The sequence below is a fragment of the Hyperolius riggenbachi genome, chromosome 6, assembly GCF_040937935.1.
Source record: "Hyperolius riggenbachi isolate aHypRig1 chromosome 6, aHypRig1.pri, whole genome shotgun sequence".
Classification (NCBI taxonomy): Eukaryota; Metazoa; Chordata; class Amphibia; order Anura; family Hyperoliidae; genus Hyperolius; species Hyperolius riggenbachi.
In genome coordinates this window covers 344,154,541-344,180,625 of record NC_090651.1, presented here as the reverse complement: position 1 = coordinate 344,180,625, position 26,085 = coordinate 344,154,541, and the positions used below count along the sequence as shown (strand labels likewise).

At 46.9% G+C, this 26,085-nt stretch overlaps 1 protein-coding gene across 1 annotated transcript; it reads right to left on the bottom strand.

The window, feature by feature from the left end:
- Positions 1-11,332: 11,332 nt before the first annotated feature.
- On the bottom strand, positions 11,333-24,919 carry LOC137522962 (uncharacterized). The gene is made up of 2 exons (XM_068243130.1): positions 24,793-24,919; positions 11,333-13,042 (listed from the first exon to the last, which is right to left on the bottom strand). The coding sequence occupies exons 1-2, from the start codon at positions 24,819-24,821 to the stop codon at positions 11,368-11,370; spliced, it is 1,704 nt and encodes a 567-aa protein (XP_068099231.1). The 5' UTR covers positions 24,822-24,919; the 3' UTR covers positions 11,333-11,367.
- Positions 24,920-26,085: the final 1,166 nt, after the last annotated feature.

The following is a 26,085-nucleotide window of genomic DNA, read 5'->3' as shown; positions in this document are numbered from 1 at the left end:
CTGTCATATTCTGCATGCAGAGGGATGCAGTGGGAGCACAAACAGACCATTATAATCAATTATAAACAATGCAAGGTAGCTGTAAGCTTGGTCCGGTCATCTGTCATCACAACTTATATTCATTGTGGATTGACACAAAAAGTGGCGTCCAATATTGGGGAGACGCCAACAGCACCACATTGGACCTAAAATAGTTTTGTAGTGGTTTGTTTTGAAGCCATGCAGACAACCCCCCTGCCCCATCCCCCGTAAACTATTCGAGAAAAGGTAGATTGCTTTACATAGCTATACCAAAAAGTGGTAAACAATTAAAAATACTAATAAAAAGTCTGTAAAATGCCAAATGTGCTAGTGCTTACTATTAAAAGGGAGTAAGCATTAGCACCTTTGGCATTATACATACATATATTGTACACCACTTTTTGATATATCTATGTACTATTTTACATCTAACGTTTGGTAATTATTATGCTCTGATGGCACACTAGCACTTGGGGTATTTTAGAGGTTGTAAATAGTAGGGATAAGACACTTAAAGTGAACCAGAGACGAAGCACCCTCATGTATTTCACCATATAGATCAGTGGGAACATTAGAGAAAACACCTACCCTGCTCTCTGATTCATTCTTCACTGCTCAGCTTGCTTCTTATCAGCCCTGATAAAATCCCCAACTGAGCATTCAGTCTGGCTTTGCTCAGGAATCATTATGGCTGAGCCATTATTGCAGAGTCACAAGGGGGCAGGCTTGGGCTTGAAAATACATCAGAGAAGACAGACTCAGCTATAACGATTCCTGAGCAAAGCCAGAGTGAATGTGATGAAACAGAGCAAGGTAAGTGTTTTCTCTAATGTTCCCACTGATATATATGGTAAAATACATGAGGGTGCTTTATCTCTGGTTCCCTTTAAAGCGGACCTGAAGATACCTTCCAAAAACATACGGATAAGTTAATTGGCTACCCCTAAAATTGGCCCTAGACTACAGTACTTACACTACATAATATAGACATGTGGCAATGGTAGGGATTAGATTGTGAGCTCCTTTGAGGGACAGTTAGTGACAAGATATATATATATATACACTGTACAGTGCTGCGTAATATGTCGGCGCTATATAAATACTAAATAATAATAATACCTAAAAAACAAAACAAAAGTTTCACTTACCTGGGGCTTCTGCAGGCCCCCGCAGCCATCCTGTGCCCGCAGATACCTGGAATGATCCTCCGGTCCCCCGCCGTGGCTCACTTTCTCCATTCACTGTACCTGCGCAACTCTGGCCGCACACATCCTCTTTCGCACTCCTGTCACCATTTTGCGCAGGCGCGGTACAGATTTTCCCAGTGACACGAGAGTGAATGAGAACATGCGACAGGACTGCACATGCGCAGTGGACGTCGACTTGAAAGTCGGCGAAAAAGAAAGTGAGCTGCTGTGAGGGAGCGGAGGATTGTTTCAGGACGGCGCAGCTGCAGGGGGCTAGCAGAAGCCCCAGTTAAGTGAAACTTTTTTTTTTTAGGTAGCTTCAGATCCGCTAGATACAAGTATCATGCCTATAGTCCTATACAGAATATATAAGTGATTGACCAAGACAGGACAGGACATTTGTGTACAGTGCAATTGGTTAAATAAGAATTGAGTATATATATATACCGTATATATATATATATATATATATATATATATTTTTTTTATTACAGAATGATGCTCAATTTATTTAGGGACTATTTTGATAATTGATGAAGGGAATGTTTTTAATTGAATAATGATGATAAAGAGACATGTACTGTAATGTATTTTAGGCATCGGTTTTTTAATACCCCTGAAGAAGTGGGTTACAGCCCGTGAAACGGGCTCCATTTGTGCTCCAATATTCCTTTCCAACAAATTTGGTTTTGTTCATCAGGAGAGGTTCGACATGGAAAGCGACCATCCACTTCCTGCGAAGTCCTGGAGAAACTGATTGGGGATGGTTATTTCCTCACAGGCACATCATATCATACTAGTAGACCCAAGCCTGTTTAAAAACAGGCTCTAGGTCTTTTTTTTAATGCCGCCGCCAGTTACTGCACATGCGCGCACGCAACTGCCCGCCCACCAACCTCCCTCCCTGGTCCCTCCAGCTGTAGGTTACTGCGCACATGCGCAGTAACAAATTACCAGGGACGCTGCTAAACTGCTGGACGCAGCGACACAGGGCTTTTATTATATAGGATACACCACCACAGTTTAACAGACGATGCTGCAGTATAAGGCTCCTGGTTTCTTCTTGCATGCTTAGTTGACCAAAGCCCGAAGAACCTTAGAGATTACCCCCTTCCCCCTTTTTCCTGGGAGGAGAGGTGGTCAGCGAGACGCTAATAATTTTGACTTGCATACCAATTTAAAGAGACTCTGAAGTCTCCTAAAAACTAGGTTTTTACTTTAAAAACCTCTTTAACCTTATTGCCCCTCCTAAAACGCAGCATCCCTGCGGCTGACAATGCCATAAATCACCCCAAATTAACTGGGGGACATTGCGGGGCTTCTTCCGCATAGATGCAGAGCTTTCAGCTGCAGCTCTGCCTCTACATGCGTCTATCAGTGCGGATCGCCGCTTCTCAGTCTTCCTTCACTGAGCGGGGAGAGGCGGAGATATGCGCTGATAAGACTTGCATGGAGGCAGAGTTGCAGCTGAAAGCTCTGCCTCCTCCAGCAGCAACATCCATGACCAAGAATGTCATGGATTTTTCCGGGGGTAATTTATGGTGTCAGTCGTGGGGATGTGGCGTTTTAGGAGGGGCAATTAGGTTAAAGAGGTTTTTAAAGTAAAAACCTCGTTTTTAGGAGACATCAGTCTCTTTAATGCAAACTGTATGTAACACGGACAATAAGGCCTCCTTCCCTCAAGAAGCTAAAGGTGGTTAACTAACCAACTTTCAGCTACTCCCACTCACCGACACAGGCAGCCTTCTTACTCCGCCCTCTAACAGGACACTGCGCCTGAGGAGGCGAGTGAGTGGGAGGGTCTATACACATCATTTCTGTGTGGTGTAGGCATGCTCCAAGTCCCTGAAGAGTCATTGGTTGTGACGAAACTCGTAGGTGGAGTCACACACTGAATAGAAGAAGCACACACATCATATAACTTTAAACCTTTTTATATAGTCTTTTAAATACAAACATACAAACACAGTAAAAGGTGTGAAATACAACAACAAGAACAAGCTAGAGCAAACATGATGAGTTCAGCCTTGAAGTCAGCAAGCCTGTTACGACGGGAGCCTTCTGGCAAGTATTCTGCACATAAAGCCCAGTTCGAAGCTCTCCCTGTCTCCATTCCGAAACCTCCGCACATATCGTCAGTGTGACAAGGCCCTCTGCCGCCCCTCCGCACAAATCGTCAGTGTGACAAGACCTCTGGCCATTCTGCCCCCCCCCCCCCCCATATCCTCAGTGTGACCAGGCCTCTGGCCATTCTGCCACCCCTTGCACATATCCTCAGTGTGACAAGGCCTCTGGCTGTTCTGCCCCCCCCCCCCCCCAGATATCCACAGTGTGACAAGGCCTCTGGCCACACCCTCTGCAGATATCCTCAGTGTGACAAGACCTCTGGCCATTCTGACTGCCCCTTGACACATATCCTCTGTGTGACAAGGCCTCTGATGTGTGGCTGCTGCTTAACACTAAGAATGTAAGGTACGTAATAAGGCTCGCCTCAGGAAAAGAATGCCTCAAACGCTTTTGACACTTCCTTGATGAACACAAGAGCTACCCGGCTACTGCTGCACTTACTGAATTGTGTCCAACGATTTAGCTCTATTGGGTAAAGCTGTATTGAAGTGTAACTCCACTCCAAACTTTTAAAGCACACCTGAAGTAAAAAAAAAAAAAAAAAAAAGACACCTCCATAGTGGGAAGCCTCTGGACAGTCCAGAGGCGTCCCTGATCTCCTTACACTTCTCTGTTGGAGCACTGGCTCTATCTAAATCATTTAATTTGTTTTTCGTGGCCGTGCCCCCGTCCTTATACAAGCCTAGCCACACTGCAAAGGCGTCAGTAGGGTTAGTGCCTGCGCAATAGCACGAAGCTGGCTGTTACACAGCTCTTTTTCTCTGTGCATGAGCGGCTTCGTGGAATTGCGCAGGTGTGAACCCTGCTGGCACTTACACAGTATGGCTGCACATGGATGGGGGCGTGGCCACAGAAGTAAAGAGAGTCTGGGAAGCAATGCTGGGGTCAAGGAGGATCGGAGAAGCCTCCGGACCATCATGCGGCTTCCCACTACTTAGGTAAGAATCTACTTTTCAATATTTATTTATTTGTTTTTAAATTTAACTGAAGCTTTCCAGGAAAAAGAACGGGACTCACTGACGTCACGCCGCATGGACCTATCTCTCCCGTGGCTGCAGCCCACTCACCCTGCTCTCGGTATGACAGCACAGCTCCGTGAGACGGTCAGGAGCCAATTTCATGGACTCCTGACCCTGAATTGACATTTTATTGACGCCTGACCCTCTGATCACCAATGTGATTGGCTAGCAGTAATCACAGGAGCCAAGGAAATGCCAATTCAGGGTCAGGAGGCAATGAAATCGTCTCCTGACCAGCTCACGGAGCTCTGCTGTCATACCCACAGTAAGGCGAGAGGGCTTCAGTGACGGGAGAGCTGAGGGATCAGCGGGAGCGTGCAGTAATTGAGACCTACACCCTGGCAGGGATAACAGGTCCCAAACAGGGCGTTGGTTCTATTAGCCCGGTCCGGAAACAGTTAAAGCCAATGGGTACCGTTCAAAAAAAGGAAAAGTCAGATACTCACCTAAGGAGAGGAAAGGCTCGGTCCTAATGAGCCTTCTCTCTCTCCTCTCCCGGTGCCCTCGGTGCTGCGCTGGCTCCCCCGTTCCCGTCCGCCGCCGCAGGGACTTCGGAGGTCTTCGGGAGCACTCGGGCTTCCGAAGACGGGCCGCTCCATACTACATACGCGCGAGCGCGTCAGAGGGCGCTTGTGCATGTGTAGTATGGAGAGGCCGCGTCATCGGGAGCCCGAGTGCTCCCGACGGCTTCCGAAAGCTCCCGAAGGCATGCGGAAGTGGCAGTATTTGACTGAACTGGTCGAATACTGCCACGGGGGATCCTGCGCGGGACCGGGCACCGGGAGAGGAGAGGGAAGGCTCATTAGGACCGAGCCTTCCCTCTCCTTAGGTGAGTATCTGACTTTTCCTTTTTTTGAACGGTAAACATTCACTTTAAGACAATTATTTTGTTGATGTAGTTATTTCACATCCCTTCCAGTAATGGTTGACAGGCAGAGAGCAGAAATCTCACCAATCAGAATTCAGACACAAATTAAAAGCTTAGAGCAGATCTGACCCCTCAACATAATATCAAGACGAATCAGAACAGACCACTTTAAAGTGGAATTTCAATAATTTTAAAGAAAAAAAGGTCCCCGATTTGCCACCTCGATTTTCCCAAGCCTAAACAGATGACAAATTGATGGCTGAAGTGATGAGCAACAATTGTTTCGGTCATTAGAGTTTTCATGTCTGTGTGTGCCTTTAAGGGCTAGTGTTGAGTCATTTTTTTAATGTAAGCAAAGCATTGACCTGCTGGAACTCTATAGATGACCTCTCCACTCAGCATTGTCTTAGAATAAACTTTCTATATTTGGAACAAAACCTGTAGGGGGCTTCTTTGTAAAACTAACATGAGCTTAAAGCCAAACAGTTTCTATGCATGTAAAACAAACACACATTGAGCTATTTACTTAGCCTGTGAAATAGCGAGTGTGCAGTTATGCATTGTAAATAATCAAACCACAGGAAAAGAAACTGGCTCTTGGGTGCATATGGATGTATAAAAAAATACTATATTTGTTACTATGGGGATGATTTACTAAACAGTATTGCACTCGTCAGTGCGAATTCATTTTAGTGTGTGCATTCAACGTGTGGTCCTGGTAGAGTAGCGCACTTCACTAGCCCGCCGCTACTACATCAATTAACGTAGTAGCAGCCCTGCTAGTGAAGAATCGCGGTTGTGCTACATGTATAGCGTGCGGCACTGAAAACGCTCAGGCGTAACGAAGGCCCGCACACTACGCTGCCAGGACCGCACGTAGCACTTGCTAAAATTAACCCGCGCTGACAAGCACAATACTGTTTAGTGAATGAACATCCCAAACTGTGTACACTATCCGAACCTGTGTACACTATGCTAAACTGTGTACACTATGCCAAACTGTGTACATTATGCTAAACTGTGTACACTATGCTAAACTGTGTACACTATGCAAAACTGTGTACACAGTCCCAAACTGTGTACACTATCCGAACCTGTGTACACTATCCCAAACTGTGTACACTATCCAAACTGTGTACACTATGCCAAACTGTGTACACTATGCTAAACTGTGTACACTATCCCAAACTGTGTACATTATGCTAAACTGTGTACACTATGCTAAACTGTGTACACTATGCTAAACTGTGTACACTATCCAAACCTGTGTACACTATGCAAAACTGTGTACACTATGCAAAACTGTGTACACTATGCAAAACTGTGTACACTATGCAAAACTGTGTACACTATGCAAAACTGTGTACACTATGCAAAACTGTGTACACTATGCCAACCTGTGTACACTATCCGAAACTGTGTACACTATCAAAAACTGTGTATACTATATAAACTGTGTACAGTATCCCAAACTGTGTACACTATCTCAAACTGTGTACACTATATAAACTGTGTCTGGGATAATATTCATGTAATGGTCTTGGACTTTTTTTTTAGCATGGGGCACGTGGACGATTACTGATAAGATATACTCTGGAAAAACATATTCATATAAAGGAGCTTATTCAGATACCACCTCACAACCACCAAGCTATGATTTAACTATGCGAGTACCTGGGAGATGTGCTAGGAGTAGATATATATATATTGCCCATTCACTTGTGCTGTGTTCTGTCTAATGCAAGGTGACAGCTCCAGGGTAAAACATGACAAACACAAAAACACATCCAACTATTTAACTGGCTTCTAAAATTTCCTGGAAAACATCCAAGAGGTGCAAAAAACAACAAGCAGCAAAACCTGCCTGAGCCACCTTACTGCTCAAAAACACAACTGTTTGTAGGGTCTCCTGGAGTGCCCAGGAAAGGATCTAGTGCAGCACCGGGCAAGCTACAGTTCGCGGGTCCTTTCCAGCCCGCCGATAGACGGCCTCATTCCTCTATTTTCCGCCTACCTGCAGAGTCATGAGCAAACGATTTGCGGAGGAGGGGGATAAAACTCAGCTGATCGCCGATTCCAGCGTTGCATCTCCATGGCAACAGGGCGTCACATGACACGCCGTTAGGACGTGCCAGCTTATTACACGATGGCTGCCAGCGTGACACGCTGGAGTGTCATGTTATGCGTGTCATGTGACACCCTGTTGCCATGGAGATGTGACGCAGGAAGCGGTGAGTAGGTGAGTATTAACCCTCTCTAATTGGCTGCTCATGACTCTGGGGGTGGGGGAGGAAGGAGGCCAGGAATGATGCCCGCAGAATGTGTCCTAGGCCACGCAAAGTTTGCTCAGGCCAGATCTAGGGGCTGCATGCACTGTGTGGTGCCTGCTGAGCACCCAGGTAAAAAAAAAATCTAGTGGCCGCATGCACTGTGTGGTATTGGGTTGGAGAATGGTAAGGAGTTTTGGACTGGAGAGAGTGATGAGTACTGGACTGTATGGAGTGATAAGGAGCATTGGACTGGAGGGAATGGTAAGGATTCCAGGACTAGAGGAAGTGGTAGGAAGCACTGGACTGAAGAGAGTGGAAAGGAGGCCTGAATTGGAAGCAGCGGTATGGAGTACTGGACTGGAGGAAGTGGTAAGGAGCATTGGAGTGGAGGGAGTGGTAAGGGGCATTGGAATGGAGAGTGGTAAGGGGCATTGGAATGGAGAGTGGTAAGGAGCATTGGAGTGGAGGGTGTGGTAAGGAGCATTGGAGTGGAGGGTGGTAAGGGGCATTGGAATGGGGAGAATGGTAAGGAGTGTTAGACTAGAAAAAGTAGTAAGGGGCGATGGACAAAAGAGTTTGAAAAGGGGCATTTGTCTGGGCTGACATGGATCACAAAACATTCACTTGTGGCCAAAGAACAGTAACCCTGCCTTATAACAGAGAAAACTCAGTGCACAGAAAAAAATATAGTAATGCTGTGCAGAGGCGGAAGTCTTTCAGTGTCAGGAGGAAGTTCATCCCCTTTGACCCCTCAAGACTGCCTACTGGTCCTTCCATGTCATAGATATTGAATATGGATGATCAGCTAACAACTTTTTTTCCCGTTTTTCATTATAACACCAGCTCCAGTGTCTAGAACTAGTGCAAATGTAGACAGGTCGTTTTCATCTACAGTGAACCAGTGTCCAAATGTTTATGAAGGGAGACTCAGATCTGAGCAGTAAACTATGCCCGTCTCTTCCTCTAAGCGCCATTTGGCTAGCTATCGCTAACGCTAGTAATGTGATGATGTTGGAAGGAATAGTTAGCAAATGGGAGCAGGTTGATAGGGAGGAAGGGTTGGGCACAATTTACAGCCCAGGCCTGTGTCTGACTTCATACGCTGTCGGGAAAAGGACCATTATCATATAAAAATTTGTCCTAGAGTAATATGCACTATATAGTAAATCTTAGGCTTTGGACTAGTCCATCTCCTCATGACGGATTATCTTTTTTCTTAAAACTTTCAAAAGCACTTACCGATTGTCAGTTGCTCCGACCAACTGCCAAAACAGTGCGCAAGAGAGAAGGGAGGCTGGCTGACATCTTTATATAAATATTTTCCATATAGTAAAGGAAATACTGAGAATCCCTCCTTGGGAGATGGACTAGTCCAAACCTGTCAGATTTTTACTACCCACTGTAATTGACAGCAGCATAGCAAAAAAGTGTTGCTATAGTGGTCCTTTAAAGGAACCCAAGATGAGTAGCAGTGGGGAAATGAAGGCCCTACATATGTGCTGTCATGATTTCAGACACTCACCACAGTGTCTGTTCTCCTCCGACCCCGTCCGCGCACCCATAATTTATCCTGGTAGCAGATGCGACTTAATTAAGACGTGACCTTTGAACCGGAGATACTGCACCTCCGCAGTATGTTAGTACCGCCTTCTGTCTGAACTCTTGGTACAGGCATGCCCATCACACAGGCGGTGCAGAGAGGCAGAATTAACATACTGAGCATGCACAGCACAAGAACTTTAGGTTCAAAGGTCGCAGACATAAGTTGCGCCCATCACACAGGAGGTGCAGAGAGGCAGAATTAACATACTGAGCATGCACAGCACAAGAACTTTCGGGTTCAAAGGTCGCAGACATAAGTTGCGGCCGTTACCTGGATGACTTACAGGACACTACGGTAAGTGTCTGCAAACATGACAGAACTTACATATGGCCTTAAAGGGGTTCTGTGGGGGAACATGAGGATAAAAACCGCCACTTACCTGGGGCTTCTATCTGCCCAATGTAGCAGTAATGTCCCACACCGTCCTCCTCCGATCCGCCGCTGGACTGCATCACGCCGGCCAGCTGCGGCTATGGCCTGCGTCATCGGAAGCTTACTGCGCAGTACAAGAAAACTTCACACTGCGTTTGCGCAGTAAGCTTCTGAGGACGCGAACGGCAGTGCTCATTATTCGGCTAGGCCAGACGAATAATGCCCGGTGCCAGCAGCGGGGAACAGCAGATCGGAGAAGGATGGCGTGGGACTTAACTGCTACATGGGGCAGATAGAAGCCCCAGGTAAGGTGCGGTTTTTATTCTCAGGTTCCCCCACAGAACCTCCTTAACCTCCCTGGCGGTAAGCCCGAGCTGAGCTCGGGCTATGCCGCGCAGGGAGATATCTCAGCACCTGGTGGGGCGATTTCCACCATGTAAAGTGCTGTGCGCGCAGCTAGCACTTTGCTAGCTGCGCGCACAGCTTGATCGCCGCCGCTCTGCGGCGATCGCCCGCACGCAGCGGCAGAAGAGGGCCCCCCCCCGCCAGAGCCCTGCACTGCCCGGACCAATGAGTTCCGGGCAGCGCTATGGGCTGGATCGAGTGCCCCTGACGTCAGGACGTCGGCTGACGTCCATGACTATCGTTGCCATGGCGACAGGAGAAGCCAAACAGGGGAACGCGTTATATACGCGCTCCCCTGTTTGCTATTGTTGCCGGCGGCGATCGGACTAGAGGGCCACATGCGCCCTCTAGTGGTGTTTCATGTAGCTACCACTCTGGTAGCTTTACATGAAACAAAAAATTTTTTTTTTAAAAAAAAGGTTTTTTTGACCATTTTAAAAAAAAAATTAACCGCCAGGGAGGTTAATTTCCCCACTCATGCACAACACAGGTATGCTTTAAGGTAAACTCTGATCATTGTACTTTATTATGACATTATCTGCTTACATTGTACCAAGGTTACTTTTTAATTAGGATGGGCTTCTTCAAGCTTACTTGCTTTTTAAAGGGACCCTTAACTGAACGGGGGTAAAGAGTTTCATTTACCTGGGGCTATTACCAGCCGCCTGCAGCAGTCCTGTGCCCTCGGAGCCGCTCTGGAATCCTCCGGTCCCCCGCTGTCACTTAGTTTTGTTTTTTGACAACTCACCAGTCGGCCGGCCGCCATGCGTATTATTGGACGCATTCCCTACTGCAATTAGCGCTGTTGCGGACCGCAACGCGTACAAAGATACGCGTTGCCACATATCTACGCGTGCGGAATGCGGCAACGCGTATCTTTGTACGCGTTGCGGTCCGAAATAACGCTAATTGCAGTAGGGAATGTGTCCAATAATACACATGGCGGCCGGCTGTCTGGTGAGTCGTCAAAAACGAAACTAAGTGACAGCGGGGGACCGGAGGATTCCAGAGCGGCTCCGAAGGCACAGGACTGCTGCAGGGGGCTGGTAATAGCCCCAGGTAAGTAAAACTCTTTACCCCCCGTTCAGTTAAGGTTCCCTTTAAAATGAGTTGCTTGCAGAATATTCAAAAATAGGTTAGAAAGTAGTGCAATTTAAAAAGCTGGTAAGATAAACTTTTTGGAAATCCGGAAACAGAAACTTGTGTCCCCCATTTCCTGTTCCCACCCCATTTCACTGAGCAAATAAAGCAGACACAGGTTTCCATGGGATGATGATGTCAATATCGACATTTGAATGTGACCTGATAACCCCGGATGTAGTAGCTGCAGGATTTGGTGGCCATCTAGGCTAGAACTTGGAAGGAAGACTTGAGAATGTTGGCTCACAAGAAGTAAGAAGATTAAAATATAAAACTGAGAACAAAAAAAAAAAATCTGAAATAAGAACAGTCCTGAGAAATACTAAAACAGGTTTTAACATTACTGTCCAAAGGTTTAGTGACCTTCTTCGTTGATCTCCACCAATATACCTTTGTTTTCTTCCCCACCAACAGTGAGGATAAATGAATAAAGCTCTTCCCCACTTGGTTCTTTGGTGACCTGATCAGTCTCTTGAAGTTGTTCGGAAGAAATAACAATTGGAGGTGTAGTGGAATCTCGTTCTTCTATCTTGGCTTCAGGTTCAGTTGTTGCAGTGCTACCTTTTTGTGAATCGGAATCGGTTTCCCCTTCTTCCTTCTCAAGATCCGTGGTCAATACTCCCACGATCTTGTTAGTTGGCTTCAGGGTGCCCGAAGACTCATCGTTGGCACCACAAACACTTAAAGGCGAAGATGTCACTGATGACTGTACATCTGGTTTCTCAGAGGTCTCTACAGGTTTAGGGGTTGTAGAACTCTCTGGATAATCCATCTCCCAATCCTCATCTTTGTCACCGACTGGTTTTGTTTCCTGGCCGACACTGGACCTCTCAGGTGATTTGCCTATGCTGGACCACATTGGTGTGCTCTTTTCCCTGGTTTCTTGTTGCCAGCTGTCTCGGCCTTCACTGCCTCTTCCTCTACCACCTGACCATCGACCACGTTTAGAAAAACCACCCCTGTCTTGGAACCTTTCGGGGCTGGAATTGAATTTCTTCTGATTTCCAAAATCCCTGTTGCGGGATCTGTCCCCAAAGTTCCATTCATTATCTTGCCCTCTAGAATTACCACCGCGCCAAGATGAGCCACCAAAGTCTCCTCTGCCTCTTCCGAACCCCCTGCCAAAACTGTTGGTTTGCTGTCTATCAGACCAACCATCATCATTCCTTCTGTCTCCACCCCTCCCAAAACCTCTTCGTGGAGATCTCTGTTGGCCACGTTCCGATGAGAATGAGCTTCTAAACGACTCGTTACCAAACCTCTCATTACTCCCGAACTTTTCATTGTTATTGTCCCTCTCGTAGGGTTTTGAAGACCAGCTATTGGCTTCTGATTGAACAGTTCCACTACTATTCTGCATTAAGCTAGTTCCAGCAGAGGTGAAAGGCATACCTGCAGGTGCAGGCATCATTCCAGGTGTGTTTGAGGCCATACTCATGGGATTAAAAGTCATACCAGCTTGGGGGTTAACAGCAGTAGAGGGTAGGCTGTTGTTCTGGGCTTGTGTCATATCACCCATGTTTTGATTAAAGTTTGGTGCTGGATACTGGCATGTTTGCATGACCTGCTGGTTGCCATAAGGCATGAAACCTTGATGGCATGCAGGGTACTGGTTTGGAAAAGGCGTGGCGCAATATGGAGAGTTCATGCATGTGCCGTATGGAGTACACCCCATCTGAGGATAAGCAGGATACATAGGCGGATAACATGGCATCTGTGCAGGCATTCTGCTGCTGCCCATGACAGCACTGTTTAGCAGGTAGGACAGGGCATCTAAACGTATGGGAACAGTCATCCCAGAAATGGAAGAAGACCCAGATCGTGCCACCACAGCCTGAAGATCTAAGGCCCCAGTGGAAGCAGATGAGTGAGAAGGACGGTGGTGGGAAGATGGTACAACAGAGGACTTAGACGTGTCCTTTTTTCTCTCTGGTGGCTTTGTGGCTCTTCTGGGTGAAATCAAAAGATGGTCTGCGCTGCCAATTTCCCTAATATTTCCATCATGTGGTGACGGTTCTCTCTCCAGGGCTCTAAAATAAAGAACAAAAACTATCACCCTTCACACATGGCGTTGGTCACTTCCTGAATCGCAGACTGTAACTTCTATAGGCTTCAACCCACTGAGCATCCTTTTCCACTGCAAGTTTTTTACCCATTTTGATGATGTGCGTTTTTTATGCGTTTTTCTGATTGGCATGTGTTGTCTTGATTTTTGAAAATAGATACCAGTGGTAAAACGCATTTCTATGCTCCATCTACTCTGTCATGCGTTCCTATGCCATTGAAACGCAAAATGCATCATAATTGCATAGATATGCACTTTTTAAAAATCGGAATGCAGCAGTGGAAAAGGCCACCCAAGATTCTTATTTTAAACAGGCTGCACTTAAAGTGTACCAGAGCTCTTGAACATAGAAAGATTTATACACACCTGGGGCTTCCTCCAGCCCTGTACACTCTGATCACTCATATGAAGCCGTCCTCAGTCTTCTGCGGAGCCAGTCTTTTGTAAGAGAAGTGCACCCTCTATGTATCTCTCCAGCAGCTGCTGTAGAGATACGCAAAAAGCGCCCTTCTCCTGCGTAGACTGGCTCCCACTGACGGAAGTGCAGGGACCTGGTTCTGGAGCTGCAGAAGACTGAGGACGGCACCGTGGGAGAGATCGGAGCGTATAGGGCTGGAGGAAGCCCCAGGTATGTATAAATCTTTTTATGTTCAAGAGCTCGGAGTCCCTTTAAGAATCAATAAACCCATGCGTTTTTGGCAAAAACGCAGCTACTGGAAAAGGTTCTGTTTGTGCCCCGCCTCTTTCAGGCAGGAATGCAAGCAAGACCAGCACCATTCAGTGTGTGGAACTTACTGCCTGAACTCTGTTGCTACTTGTCGTGTGAAGGCACGTTTTGTAGCAGCAGTCGCCACATTTCATACAACTAACAAATAATGTCTGAGCACTGAATACTGTGTGTACCGTACATATTGAGTACAAACCCAAGATTTTTTTGCTCTTAACATGCCCATAAAGCAAAACTCTGTTTATGTTTGGGTCACACTGCTGCTGTGGGCGGCTACGCACGGACTATGCTGACCTCCCCATACATCGACCCTGGCGTAGAGTGGGCTACTTCCCTGATACATCTACTCTGGCGTTCCCTGGTGTCTAGTGGCCACCCACCCTACCCGTGCCCCCTTGCAGAGAACACATTTCAGAGACAGAGGCGCTCAAACCTATTGCTTGACCCACTGAGTTGTGCTCCCATTTTTGCCTGAGGAAGCGGGGTCACGTCCGCGAAATGCGTTGCATTTGTGGAGTTGAATAAATTATTTGTCAATTCTGTTTTATTGAGACTCAAGTGAGTTTTCTTTTTTTTGTAAGAGGGAGGTAAGTCCACCCTAACATCCCACTCTGCTTTTAAGCGGTTTTTAAAACGTTTTACTCTACTCTGGCGCCTCTGTATACCGAGCTTTCACTGATCTTCTAGTCCACCCTGGGTGGAGGGGTGCATCCCCATCTACTATCTACAGAGAGCGCCTTCTTAACCTGAGTGGGGTCAGGTCCTAATGCTCCCCACCTGCATTTAAAGTGGTTGCCTATGGGTAACCCGTGTTTGTAAGTATAGATCAGGGCTGTGGAGTCGGTCCAAAAATCCACCGACTCCTCAGTTTAGGATTCCACCGACTCCTCTCATTTGCATATTACAATTTTGTTGATTAACAGTATGTAACGTGAAATTCGTCTCTTTAACAGCCAACGCTTAGGAATTTTACAACACAACTGAAGTGAGAAGGATATGTAGACTACTATATTTATTCCCTTTAGACTAAAACTAGTCCTTGGTAAGAGTACTTGTAAAAGGTACAGACCGGAACAAAGAACATCTATCAGGCCCTAGGCAATGTAACTGTGGGTACATGTAAGAGTGATGTGCAGGTACTCTGCAGGGGAATGAGGAGATTCTTCCTCTATTACACACTCTTCATGCACAATCTGAACAAGGTTTATGGGTGAAAGACAACACCTCTCTGTTCAATGTGCACAACATTCTCAGTGGATTCCCTGCAGCTCTGTGGGGAGTGCATATGTAGAGTATAGTACTACTGTGTACCAAAGTAAACCTGCGACAGATGAAATTAAAGTTTTATACATACCTGGGGCTTCCTCCAGCCACCTTCAGGCTAATCAGTCCCTCGCTGTCCTCCTTTGCCACCTGGATCTTCTGCTATGAGTCCAGGTACTTGAGCCAGTCGGGCGTAGTGCGCATGCACACACCCCGCCGCCGGGGGCGTACTACACCAGAGCAGCACTAGCGCAGGTGCAGAATGCTCCTGGCTGTGGAAGCGGCACGTAGCCAGACTGCTCTGACTGGCTTAATTACCGGGTCTCATAGCAGAAGTTCCAGGTGAAGGAGGACAGCGAGGGACTGATTAGCCTGAAGAGGGCTGGAAGAAGCCCCAGGTATGTATAACACTCTTCTTTTCATCCGTCTCAGGTACCCTTTAATTTGTAGTCACCAAACCAAATTTTAACAACATATCAAATTATTTGATTTCATCAGCAAAGGGAGTGCATACATTTGCATAAATCAGAATCAATTCAGAATTATTTCCATCTCATTGACCATCTCTATTAGTGACACAGCTACACATCAGGCTTTATTCTTACAGCATAGACGTTATTTAGTATATATATAAGAGATTCCTGTGTACACATCATATGTACAGTCACAATCATATATGTACATCTGACTTTAAAAATACGGGGACTGCTTGATTGAAGCATCACAAGTAACTCATTTTGATTGGTTTATTTCATTTTTGTGGACTGAGCACAGCTATTACTGTATATATAATTATTTTTAATGACTATTATCTGAGAAATAGAACATTTTATCATATTTTCTATTTTAATTACAGTTACAAATTCATTAGGAGTCGGTGCATTTTTTTCCCGACTCTGACTCCAGGCACCCAAAATTGCTCCGACTCCACAGCCCTGGTATAGATACATAAAATTGTATTGAACTCTTCATTTTACCTGACAATTCTGCACTATATTGGGCTCTTGATTCTCTTCTTGTTTTTAAGCACATTTCAGAGGCTATGGAAGAGTATCTCACCTTATCTGGGGTCGGTATGGACATGCTGCACAAAACTCCACTATGTCTTTCTTCTCGCTCGAGTTCAAACACTAGAGGCCGTATGGGGAAGAAAGACGCGGAGGAGTTGTGTGCAGTACCCGGACTGGCCCTGAATCAGGTGAGATACTTCTCCATAGTCTCTGCTGCACATACTCTGCTAGGGGACACAGGGAGGGCGGGTGTTCACTAGACACCAGGGGACACAACACTACGGGAAAGGGAGGTGGGACCACTAGACACCAGGTACAGTGTATGGGCAATGGAGGGGGACCACTAGACACTAGGCAATGCTGTATGGGGGAGGGGGATCACTACATACCAGGTAATGCTGCATGGCGGAGGGACTCGCTAGACACCAGTAAACACTGTATGGGGGAGAGAGGGTGGCCACTACTGGGTCTCCTAAGGTCATTTTCCACCGCTTAGACCACCCCCTTGCACAAAAGGTCATAGGCGCTTCTATATTGCCAATCAGAGAAGTGCCAATGACCTCTTTTGCTAGGGGGAAGGGGTACATGCCGGACATTGGGAAAGGGCTGTGGAGTCGGAGTCGTGGAGTCGGAGCAATTTTGGGTGCCTGGAGTCGGAGTCGGGAAAAAATTCACCGACTCCGACTCCTAATGAATTTGTAACTGTAATTAAAATAGAAAATATGATAAAATGTTCTATTTCTCACATAATAGTCATTAAAAATAATGTGTATATACAGTACATATACAGTAATAGCTGTGCTTAGTCCACAAAAATGAAATAAACCAATCAAAATTAGTTACTTGTGCTGCTTCAATAAAGCAGTCCCCGTATTTTTAAAGTCAGATATACATATCTGATTGTGACTGTATATATGATGCAGGGCTGTGGAGTCGGTCCAAAAATCCACCGACTCCGACTCCTCAGTTCAGAATTCCACCGACTCCGACTCCTCGACTCCGACTCCTCTAATTTGCATATTACAATTTTGTTGATTAAAAGTATGTAACATGAAATTCGTCTCTTAACTGCCAACGCTTAGGAATTTTACAAGACAACTGAAGTGAGAAGGATATGTAGACTACTATATTTATTCCCTTTAGACTAAAACTAGTCCTTGGTAAGAGTACTTGTAAAAGGTACAAACCGGAACAAAGAACATCTATCAGGCCCTAGGCAATGTAAGTGTGGGTACATGTAAGAGTGATGTGCAGGTACTCTGCAGGGGAATGAGGAGATTCTTCCTCTATTACACATTCTTCATGCACAATCTGAACCAGGTTTATGGGTGACAGACAACACCTCTGTGTTTAATGTGCACAGCATTCTCAGTGGATTCCCTGCAGCTCTGTGGGGAGTGCATATGTAGAGTATAGTACTACTGTGTAACAAAGTAAACCTGAGACAGATGAAATTAAAGTTTTATACATACCTGGGGCTTCCTCCAGCCGCCTTCAGGATAATCAGTCCCTTGTTGTCCTCCACCACCACCTGGATCTTCTGCTATGAGTCCAGGTACTTGAGCCAGTCGGGCGTAGTGCGCATGCACACACTCCGCCGCCGGGGGCGTACTACACCAGAGCAGCACTAGCGCAGGTGCAGAATGTTCCTGGCTGTGGGAGCGGCATGCGGCCGGACAGCTCTGACTGGCTGAATTACCAGGATTCATAGCAGAAGATCCGGGTGGTGGAGGACAGCGAGGGACTGATTAGCCTGAAGGGGGCTGGAGGAAGCCCCAGGTATGTATAAAACTTTACTTTTCATCCGTCTCAGGTACCCTTTAATTTGTAGTCACAAAACCAAATTTTAACATCATATCAAATTATTTGATTTCATCAGCAAAGGGAGTGCATACATTTGCATAAACCAGCATCAGTGCAGAATTATTTCCATCTCATTGACCATCTCTATTAGTGACAAAGCTACACATCAGGCTTTATTCTTACAGCATAGATGTTATTTAGTATATATAAGAGATTCCTGTGTACACATCATATATACAGTCACAATTAGATATGTACAGTATATCTGACCTTAAAAATACAGGGACTGCTTTATTGAAGCAGCACAAGTAACTAATTTTGATTGGTTTATTTCATTTTTGTGGACTAAGCACAGCTATTACTTTATATATATTGTATATATACATTATTTTTAATGACTATTAGCTGAGAAATAGAACATTTTATCATATTTTCTATTTTAATTTCAGTTACAAATTCATTAGGAGTCGGAGTCGGTGCATTTTTTCCCGACTCCGACTCCAGGCACCCAAAATTGCCCGACTCCACGACTCCGACTCCACAGCCCTGATATGATGTGTACACAGGAATCTCTTACATATACTAAATAACATCTATGCTGTAAGAATAAAGCCTAATGTGTAGCTGTGTCACTAATAGAGATGGTCAATGAGATGGAAATAATTCTGCATTGATTCTGATTTATTGCTCATGAAATCAAATAATTTGATATGTTGTTAAAATTTGGTTTGGTGACTACAATTTAAAGGGTACCTGAGACGGATGAAAAGTAAAGTTTTATACATACCTGGGGCTTCCTCCAGCCCCCTTCAGGCTAATCAGTCCCTCGCTGTCCTCCACCACCCAGATCTTCTGCTATGAGTCCTGGTAATTCAGCCAGTCAGCGCAGTCCAGCCACGTGCCGCTCCTACAGCCAGGAGCGTTCTGCACCTGCATAATAGTGCTGCACAGGTGTAGTATGCTCCTGGCGGCGGAGTGTGTGTGCATGCGCACTACGCCAGACTGGCTCAAGTACCTGGACTCATAGCAGAAGATCCAGGTGGCAGAGGATGACAGCGAGGGACCGATTAGCCTGAAGGGGGCTGGAGGAAGTACCAGGTATGTACAAAACTTTAATTTCATCCGTCTCAGGTTTACTTTGTTACACAGTAGTACTATACTCTACATATTCACTCTCCACAGAGCTGCAGGGAATCCACTGAGAATGTTGTGCACATTGAACACAGAGGTGTTGTCTGTCACCCATAAACCTGGTTCAGATTGTGCATGAAGAATGTGTAATAGAGGAAGAATCTCCTCATTCCCCTGCAGAATACCTGCACATAATTCTTACATGCACCCACAGTTACATTGCCTAGGGCCTGATAGATGTTCTTTGTTCCGGTTTGTACCTTTTACAAGTACTCTTACCAAGGACTAGTTTTAGTCTAAAGGGAATAAATATAGTAGTCTACATATTCTTCTCACTTCAGTTGTCTTGTAAAATTCCTAAGCGTTGGCAGTTAAGAGACAAATTTCACGTTACATACTTTTAATCAACAAAATTGTAATATGCAAATTAGAGGAGTCGGAGAAATCCTAAACTGAGGAGTCGGGAGTCGGTGGATTTTTGGACCGATTCCACAGCCCTGCATTGGGACAAGTTGTTTAACCACTTCCACACCATGTTATTTTATGCTGATCTGTGCAGCGTGGGCTCTCCAGCCCACAGCACAGATCAGCTAGCAGCCAGGGCGATCAGACTTCCCCCCTTTTTTCCCCACTAGGGGGATGTCCTGCTGGGGGGGTGTGATCGCCGCCGGCTGCTTGCGCTTGCGGGGGGGGGGGGGGCTCTTCAAAGCCCCCCTCCGCAGCGCTTCCTGGCCTCCTTCCCCTTCCCTCCCTCTCCCTCCCCCTGTGAGCGGCGCAGGACGGATTTCCGTCCTGCGCCTGATGGGATAGGCTTTAGCCTATCAGATGCCGGCGATCCCCGGCCAATCAGAGGCCGGGGATCGCCGATCTCCTCTACGGCGCTGCTGCGCAGCAGCGCCGTATACATGTAAACACCGGGGAAGATCTTCCCCGTGTGTTTACATTTACCCTGCGAGCCGCCGATCGGCTCGCAGGGTGTTCACGGAGACACCCTCCGGGAACTGACATGGAACGGCCGCTCATACGAGCGGCCGTTTCCATGGTATACACTTCTGGATTCAGGGGCGTGTATATACGCTCCGAGAATCCGGAAGTGGTTAAAGCAGAACTGAACTCAGAATTTCCTCTCTGCTCGAAAAAATAAGCAACAGCATAATGACCTTTAAAGAAGAACAATTCCTTATTACAGTTTATAGAATTCCTACTGAGATTCTGCAGAGTGGTTACTTCCTGGGAGGGCAGAAAGGGTTAACCTGTGTTTACATAATATCTCCAAACTCGGCAGTCAGTAGACAGCTGACAACTCAAAATTACAGTAGCTCCTTACTTGCTGAGAAGGGAGAATTAGACAGTCGGTTCTCTATAAACACACAGGGTGGATTTCTCTGTGTTTTTCTGTCTCCTGTACAACAGTTTAGGTACGTTTTAAACTTTATTTACCAACGAAAATAGCTTACAAAGCTGGTACAAAATCGCTTTTGAAAAGGGATTCAAAATCGATTCTGCAGCACGTCTATCCCTTTGGGACTCTCGGTGTAAGATGTACATTAGACAGCGTAAATTCCACTATCAATGTCGTCTTTTCTATATTGCTGTCACAAAAGTAGTCCAAATCTGACAGTTCTAACAGGCTTTGGACTAATCCATCTTCTCATGGGAGATTGCCAGAAGTTCCTTTACATTCAAAAGCACCTCTGGACAGCAGTGGCACAGTCATTCTGCCAGAATAGTATGCAACAAGTATGGAGGCTGGAAAATGTTCAACATCAGATCAGCGCTCAGGGGAATTGGGAAGAACCACATGCGGAAGTGAGGACTAGCGGTGGACGAGCCGGCTCGGAACCCGAATAACAACAGAGCGGCGGCCAGCCCGGGAGGTTGCCCGTTCATGTACTCCACATGCTTTTCTGACACTCTTCATTCACGTGAGTGCAATAGCTCAATAAAGCCATTTTGTTTTTAACAAGCTGCGCAATGAGCGTTTATTACTGTTTGTTGAGGTAAATTGTATGAAGCAATGGACCGGTGCCACTAGTGAAGAACTGCTCGTGTAAAGGAGGATAAGTAGGATTGCGGGCGAGGGGAGCCCAGTAATGCCCCATAAGCGTCATATGGCCTATGTAATCCAGGCCCTCTACTGTTGGTGAGTGAGGATCCATCTCACAGGGTGATATTGGTGGAGGTGTAGCAGATTGACAGGCAACTATAGGAAGCGCTGATCTGATGTTGAACATTTTCCACTTGAAGAAACAGCTCATTCTTTGGCAGAAGCCCACCTGTATACAAACTGTTTTGTGTAGACGCTGGGACTGTGCCTGGACTATGAACATTTAGATCATATTGATAGATAGTTTGATCATATTGATCAATAAGCATCTTTATAATAGTGTGTTCTTAGAATATATCTTTTTTCCATTATAGGTGATACTCAGTGCAATATACAACCCTGTATAGAGATTCTCATGTATAGATAATAACTCCTAAGGAGCTCAAACTCTGTAATTGTCTGTGTATATATAAGTATGGAGGCTGGCTTGGGACTCTATAGGTTCTTTCCATTAAGTGCTTTTGTAAATAATAAAGGAAATATAGGGGAAAGAACGAGTCCAAAACATGTCAGATTTTAGCTATCTACTGTAAGTGACAGCAGCATAGGAAAAAAGTAATTTATAGTGCATTTTAGTCTGGGAGAAATAAACATCTTTTTTAAAAAAAAAATCTGTGACAGTGCTTTTTAACCCTTTCTGGACCAGCACCCTCTGCCCCCTTAAAGAGAGTCTGAAGCGAGAGTAAATCTCGCTTCAGACCTCATAGATAGCAGGGGCATGTGTGCCCCTGCTAAACTGCAGCTATCCCGCGGCTTAACGGGGGTCCCTTCACCCCCAAATCCCCTCCGTGCAGCTGGGGAGCGCTTCCTGGTTGGGGCAGGGCTAACCGCCGCAGCCCTGCCCCTTGCGCGTCTGTCAGCGCGTATCTCCGCCTCTTCCCCGCCCCTCTCAGTTTTCCTTCACTGAGAGGGGCTGGGGAGAGGTGGCGATGCGCCGCTGATAGACGCGACTGGAGGCAGGGCTGCAGCCGTTAGCCCTGCCTCCAGGAGCGACCAAGTCTGCGACCAAGTGTTGCAGTGGGGGGTTTGGGGGTGAAGGGACCCCCGTTTAGCGGCGCTATTGCGGCGGTTTAGCAGGGGCACACGTGCCCCTGCTAACTATGAGCTCTGAAGCGAGATTTATTCTCGCTTCAGAGTCTCTTTAAGGACCAGAGGGTGCTGGTCCAGCAAACCGCCGCTTCCCGACGAATCGCCGCAAGTTACCGTCGCTCCCGCCGTAGGCTGCTCTCTCTTCCGTCGCTATGACGGCAGAGCGCTGTGCGCCGGTCAGGAGCCGCTTTTCATTGGCTCCTGGCCCTGTCACTCAATGTAAGCCAATGGGAACAGCTTACATGAATGACAGGGCCAGGAGTCAATGAAAACGGCTCCTGACCGGCTCACAGTGCTCTGCCGTCATAGAGGCGGCAGGGCATCACATTGCGGCGGGGGCAGAGCGGACCGAGCGACGCGGACGGGCTGGGGCGCGCGGTCAATGGGACGTAGAGTTTACGTCCGGTCAGGACCGCAGCGGCCCCTGCCCGCCGCAGATTTATACTGCGGTGGTCCGCAGGTAGTTAAGCGGTTCCGGACCGACCCAGCTGAAATCTGTGGCTGCGCAGATTTGACAGGATGTAGTTTTCAACACTGGTCGCCAGTCCCGCCGATATATGATGGCAGAGCCGTGTGAGCAGGTCGGGAGCTGATTTCATTGACTCCTGACCCTGTCATCACTGTAAGCCAATCCCAATTGCTTATACTGATTGACCTGCTCACACAGAGAGGGACCTGGGGCGGGGACAGAACGGTGTGACCGGCGGGAGTGGCGGATGATTGGTTGGTAAGCGCCATTTTACCGTGCCAGCAGTCTCTGGTGGTTAATCTGTGACTTCATGCAAATAAACAAATGACACATATCTTGGAAGAGGGAATCCTCTGGATCCTAATGAGGCTTCCCCCGTCCTCCTCAGCCAGCTCCATCCAGTGCTGGGACCCCCAATCAAAACAATAATGACCCACAGGCGCAGTAGTGGCCTTCCGTTCGGGGCTACAGCAGAAATAGCCAAGCCAGGTCCATTCTTCTGCCTAGGCCAGTGATGGCTAACCTTGGCACTCCAGCTGTGACAAAACTACAAATCCCATCATGCCTCTGCCTCTCCGAGTTATGCTTAGAGCTGTCACAATATTGCAATGCCTCATGGGACTTGTAGTTCCACCACAGCTGGAGTGCCAATTAGCCATCACTGGCCTAGGCGGTTTGCTCCTGCACAGTAGCGAGAAACCTAATTGGGCCTAGCTATTTCTGAGAGGAAATACTGCTATTAGGCCAATGTAATTATTGTCTGAGCGGAAAGCTGCTACTGCGCATGCATTGTCACCGCACATTCAGGGGGTCCCACCGCTGGGCTAGGGCTAAAGGGGAAGACAACAGAAGGCTCTTTAGGATCCAAAGGATTCCCCCTCCTGAGGTAAGTACCTCCTAGGGCAGTGGTCCTCAAACTAAGGCCCACGGGCCGAATGCAGCCCCATGAGGCTATTTTTTCCCGGCCCCCCACACATAAAATTAATTACAGATAGATGTGGTCAGCCACATCTTTAAATATTGGTGGTCTGCATATAGAATAGCAGTGCTGGCACCACCCATCCACATGGAAGCCAGAAAGCAGTAATTCGCTGGTTTCCAATCAAATTCCACATCGGGTGACACTGCTGTCCAGCTAGACTGCAGGTTGTCACCTGGGTATGCTTCACTGTCTGGCCCGCAAAGACTTCTATATCATTTTATGTATACTCCGGCCCCCCAGCAGTCTGAAGTATGTTGACCCGGCCCTTGACCCAAAACGTTTGGGGACCCCTGCTCTAGGGGCTCTTTTTTTAACTTCAGAGTCTCCACAAGATTAAGTAGCAACTTATATCATTCCCAGGGCTGTGAAGTTGGTACAACTCCAGCTATCCAAAATTGCTCCGACTTCACAGCCCTGATCATACTGCACAGCAAGCAGTGTGATTCCTATCGGATTTTTATGCAGATTTAACCGCAATTCCTCCATTTAGCTACCCTACGGGTTTTTTCTTCACTTGGAACAGCATAAAAGGTTTGAATCAAAGATGATAAACATATATAACAACCTGCTCTACCTCTCACCCCCACACTATTATTTTGAATCCCTGGCTTACTGGAAGGCAGATAGACCAGTGCTGGTAGAATACAATATAACAGTGGGGGATGGGTATACAGTACACTGGGGGGGGGGGTTGCACTATGGGAGGGTGGCAGATCTGAGGATACAGTGTAATACAGTGTATATGGAAGGATGTGTATACAGTAGTGTGTGGAGGGTGGCATGGGAGGATAGGTATATACAGTATACTGGGGGACAATACAGTATAAAAGTGTGTGCAGGGTGGCATGGGAGGATGGGTATACAGTATAGTGTGTGCAGGGTGGCATGGGAGGATGGGTATACAGTATAGTGTGTGCAGGGTGGCATGGGAGGATGGGTATACAGTATAGTGTGTGCAGGGTGGCATGGGAGGATGGGTATACAGTACACTGGGGGGGGGGGTGCACTATGGGAGGGGTGGCAGATCTGAGGATACAGTGTACATGGAAGGATGGGTATGCAGTACAGTGGGTGGCATGAAAGGATGGGTATATACAGTATGCTCTATAATATAACACAGGTGGTGGGGCACACCTGAGCTGGGAATCTCCTCCGCTCTCCATGCTGATTTGTTGACTCTCCTCGTACCGCGCCCGGCTCCTCTACACACCACGCCGTAATCACTCCGCCACGCCCAGTGTATCGCTCCCTCCGCTTCTTCCTTATGGATTGGCTGCAGGCAGTGCGAGGCGGGAAATTCCTGTCCAACAGCGCCGCCGGCGGAGCGATACTCATTGAGGGTGCGGCAGGGGGCGGGGCGCTGTACAGTCACCGCACCGCATGGCGGATGACGATGTGCTGCTCAGCAGTATTATGTTCCCGGGGAGACGCATAAATTGGGCTGTATTTCTGTCCCATCCGCAGTGTTCAGTGAATTGCTGTGTGCTCAGCTCCAGGAATGGGATATATAAGTTAAAACGTAACAGAAATACTTTCTTGCAGGCACGGCCTCCTATTCTGGCTGCTGCCTCCAGGGAAGTAGATGTGCATCTGCAAACTATGTTCCCCCACATTTCCTTCCCCTGCAGTGATGTGTGCAGTGCAGCCTGTAGTGATGCAGAGAGCGGAGGTGCCTCTGTGATGAGAGGGAGCTCAGGCAGGACTGAGGGGGCTCCAGCAGCCCCCAGGGAGGGTAACATGGTGGGGCATCACACCTGGGGCTTAATGGCCTTACTAAAGTATGAAGAGCAGCCCCCTGAGGTCAGCTGATGGCTTGCTGGTGATCAGGCATGCTGGAAATCCATACCTGGCTGCTATAGCTATTTACAGGTGCAATTTCCTCACTTCTGCCCACACCCTCACCTCTCTGTAGAACAGAACCTGTTGATCGACATTGTAGAAAGCTGAGTAGTGTATTTGTGTGAGGAAAGGCCATCCGAAACGGTAACAGTAAAAAAGGGCGCAGGAGGCTAGTGGACAAATCGGGCGCCGCCATTCACTCCTATAATAATTATCGTTTAATGGGCGCCGAACAGGAAAAAAGGGCGCCCGAGAATAATAACGTTTTCCAACGGCGCCCGAAGATTTTTCATGTTTTATAACTGCTTGTGATGATTTACGTTTCTTATTTCAATAAAACATTATTTTAAATGTTATCCCTTACTGTTTGTAAAACATTATTATTCACGAAATAAAGCGATCAGTACGTAATGTAAATTGTAATATATTTTATCCCTTACTGTTTTTAAAACATTATTCTACACACAATACAGTGAGCACTAAGGAGGGTCTTAGGTTTAGGCACCAACAGGGTGGTCTTAGGTTTAGGCACCAACAGGGGGGTCTTAGGTTTAGGCACCAACAGGGGGGTCTTAGGTTTAGGCACCA

Bases quoted from the DNA above. Each gene is read 5' to 3' on its own strand.
- LOC137522962 (XM_068243130.1), bottom strand. From the start codon at position 24,821: ATGGAGAGCGGAGGAGATTCCCAGCTCAG. The intron at 13,043-24,792 runs GTGTGCCCCACC...TCTTTATTTTAG, and splicing joins GGAGGAGATTCCCAGCTCAG to AGCCCTGGAGAGAGAACCGT.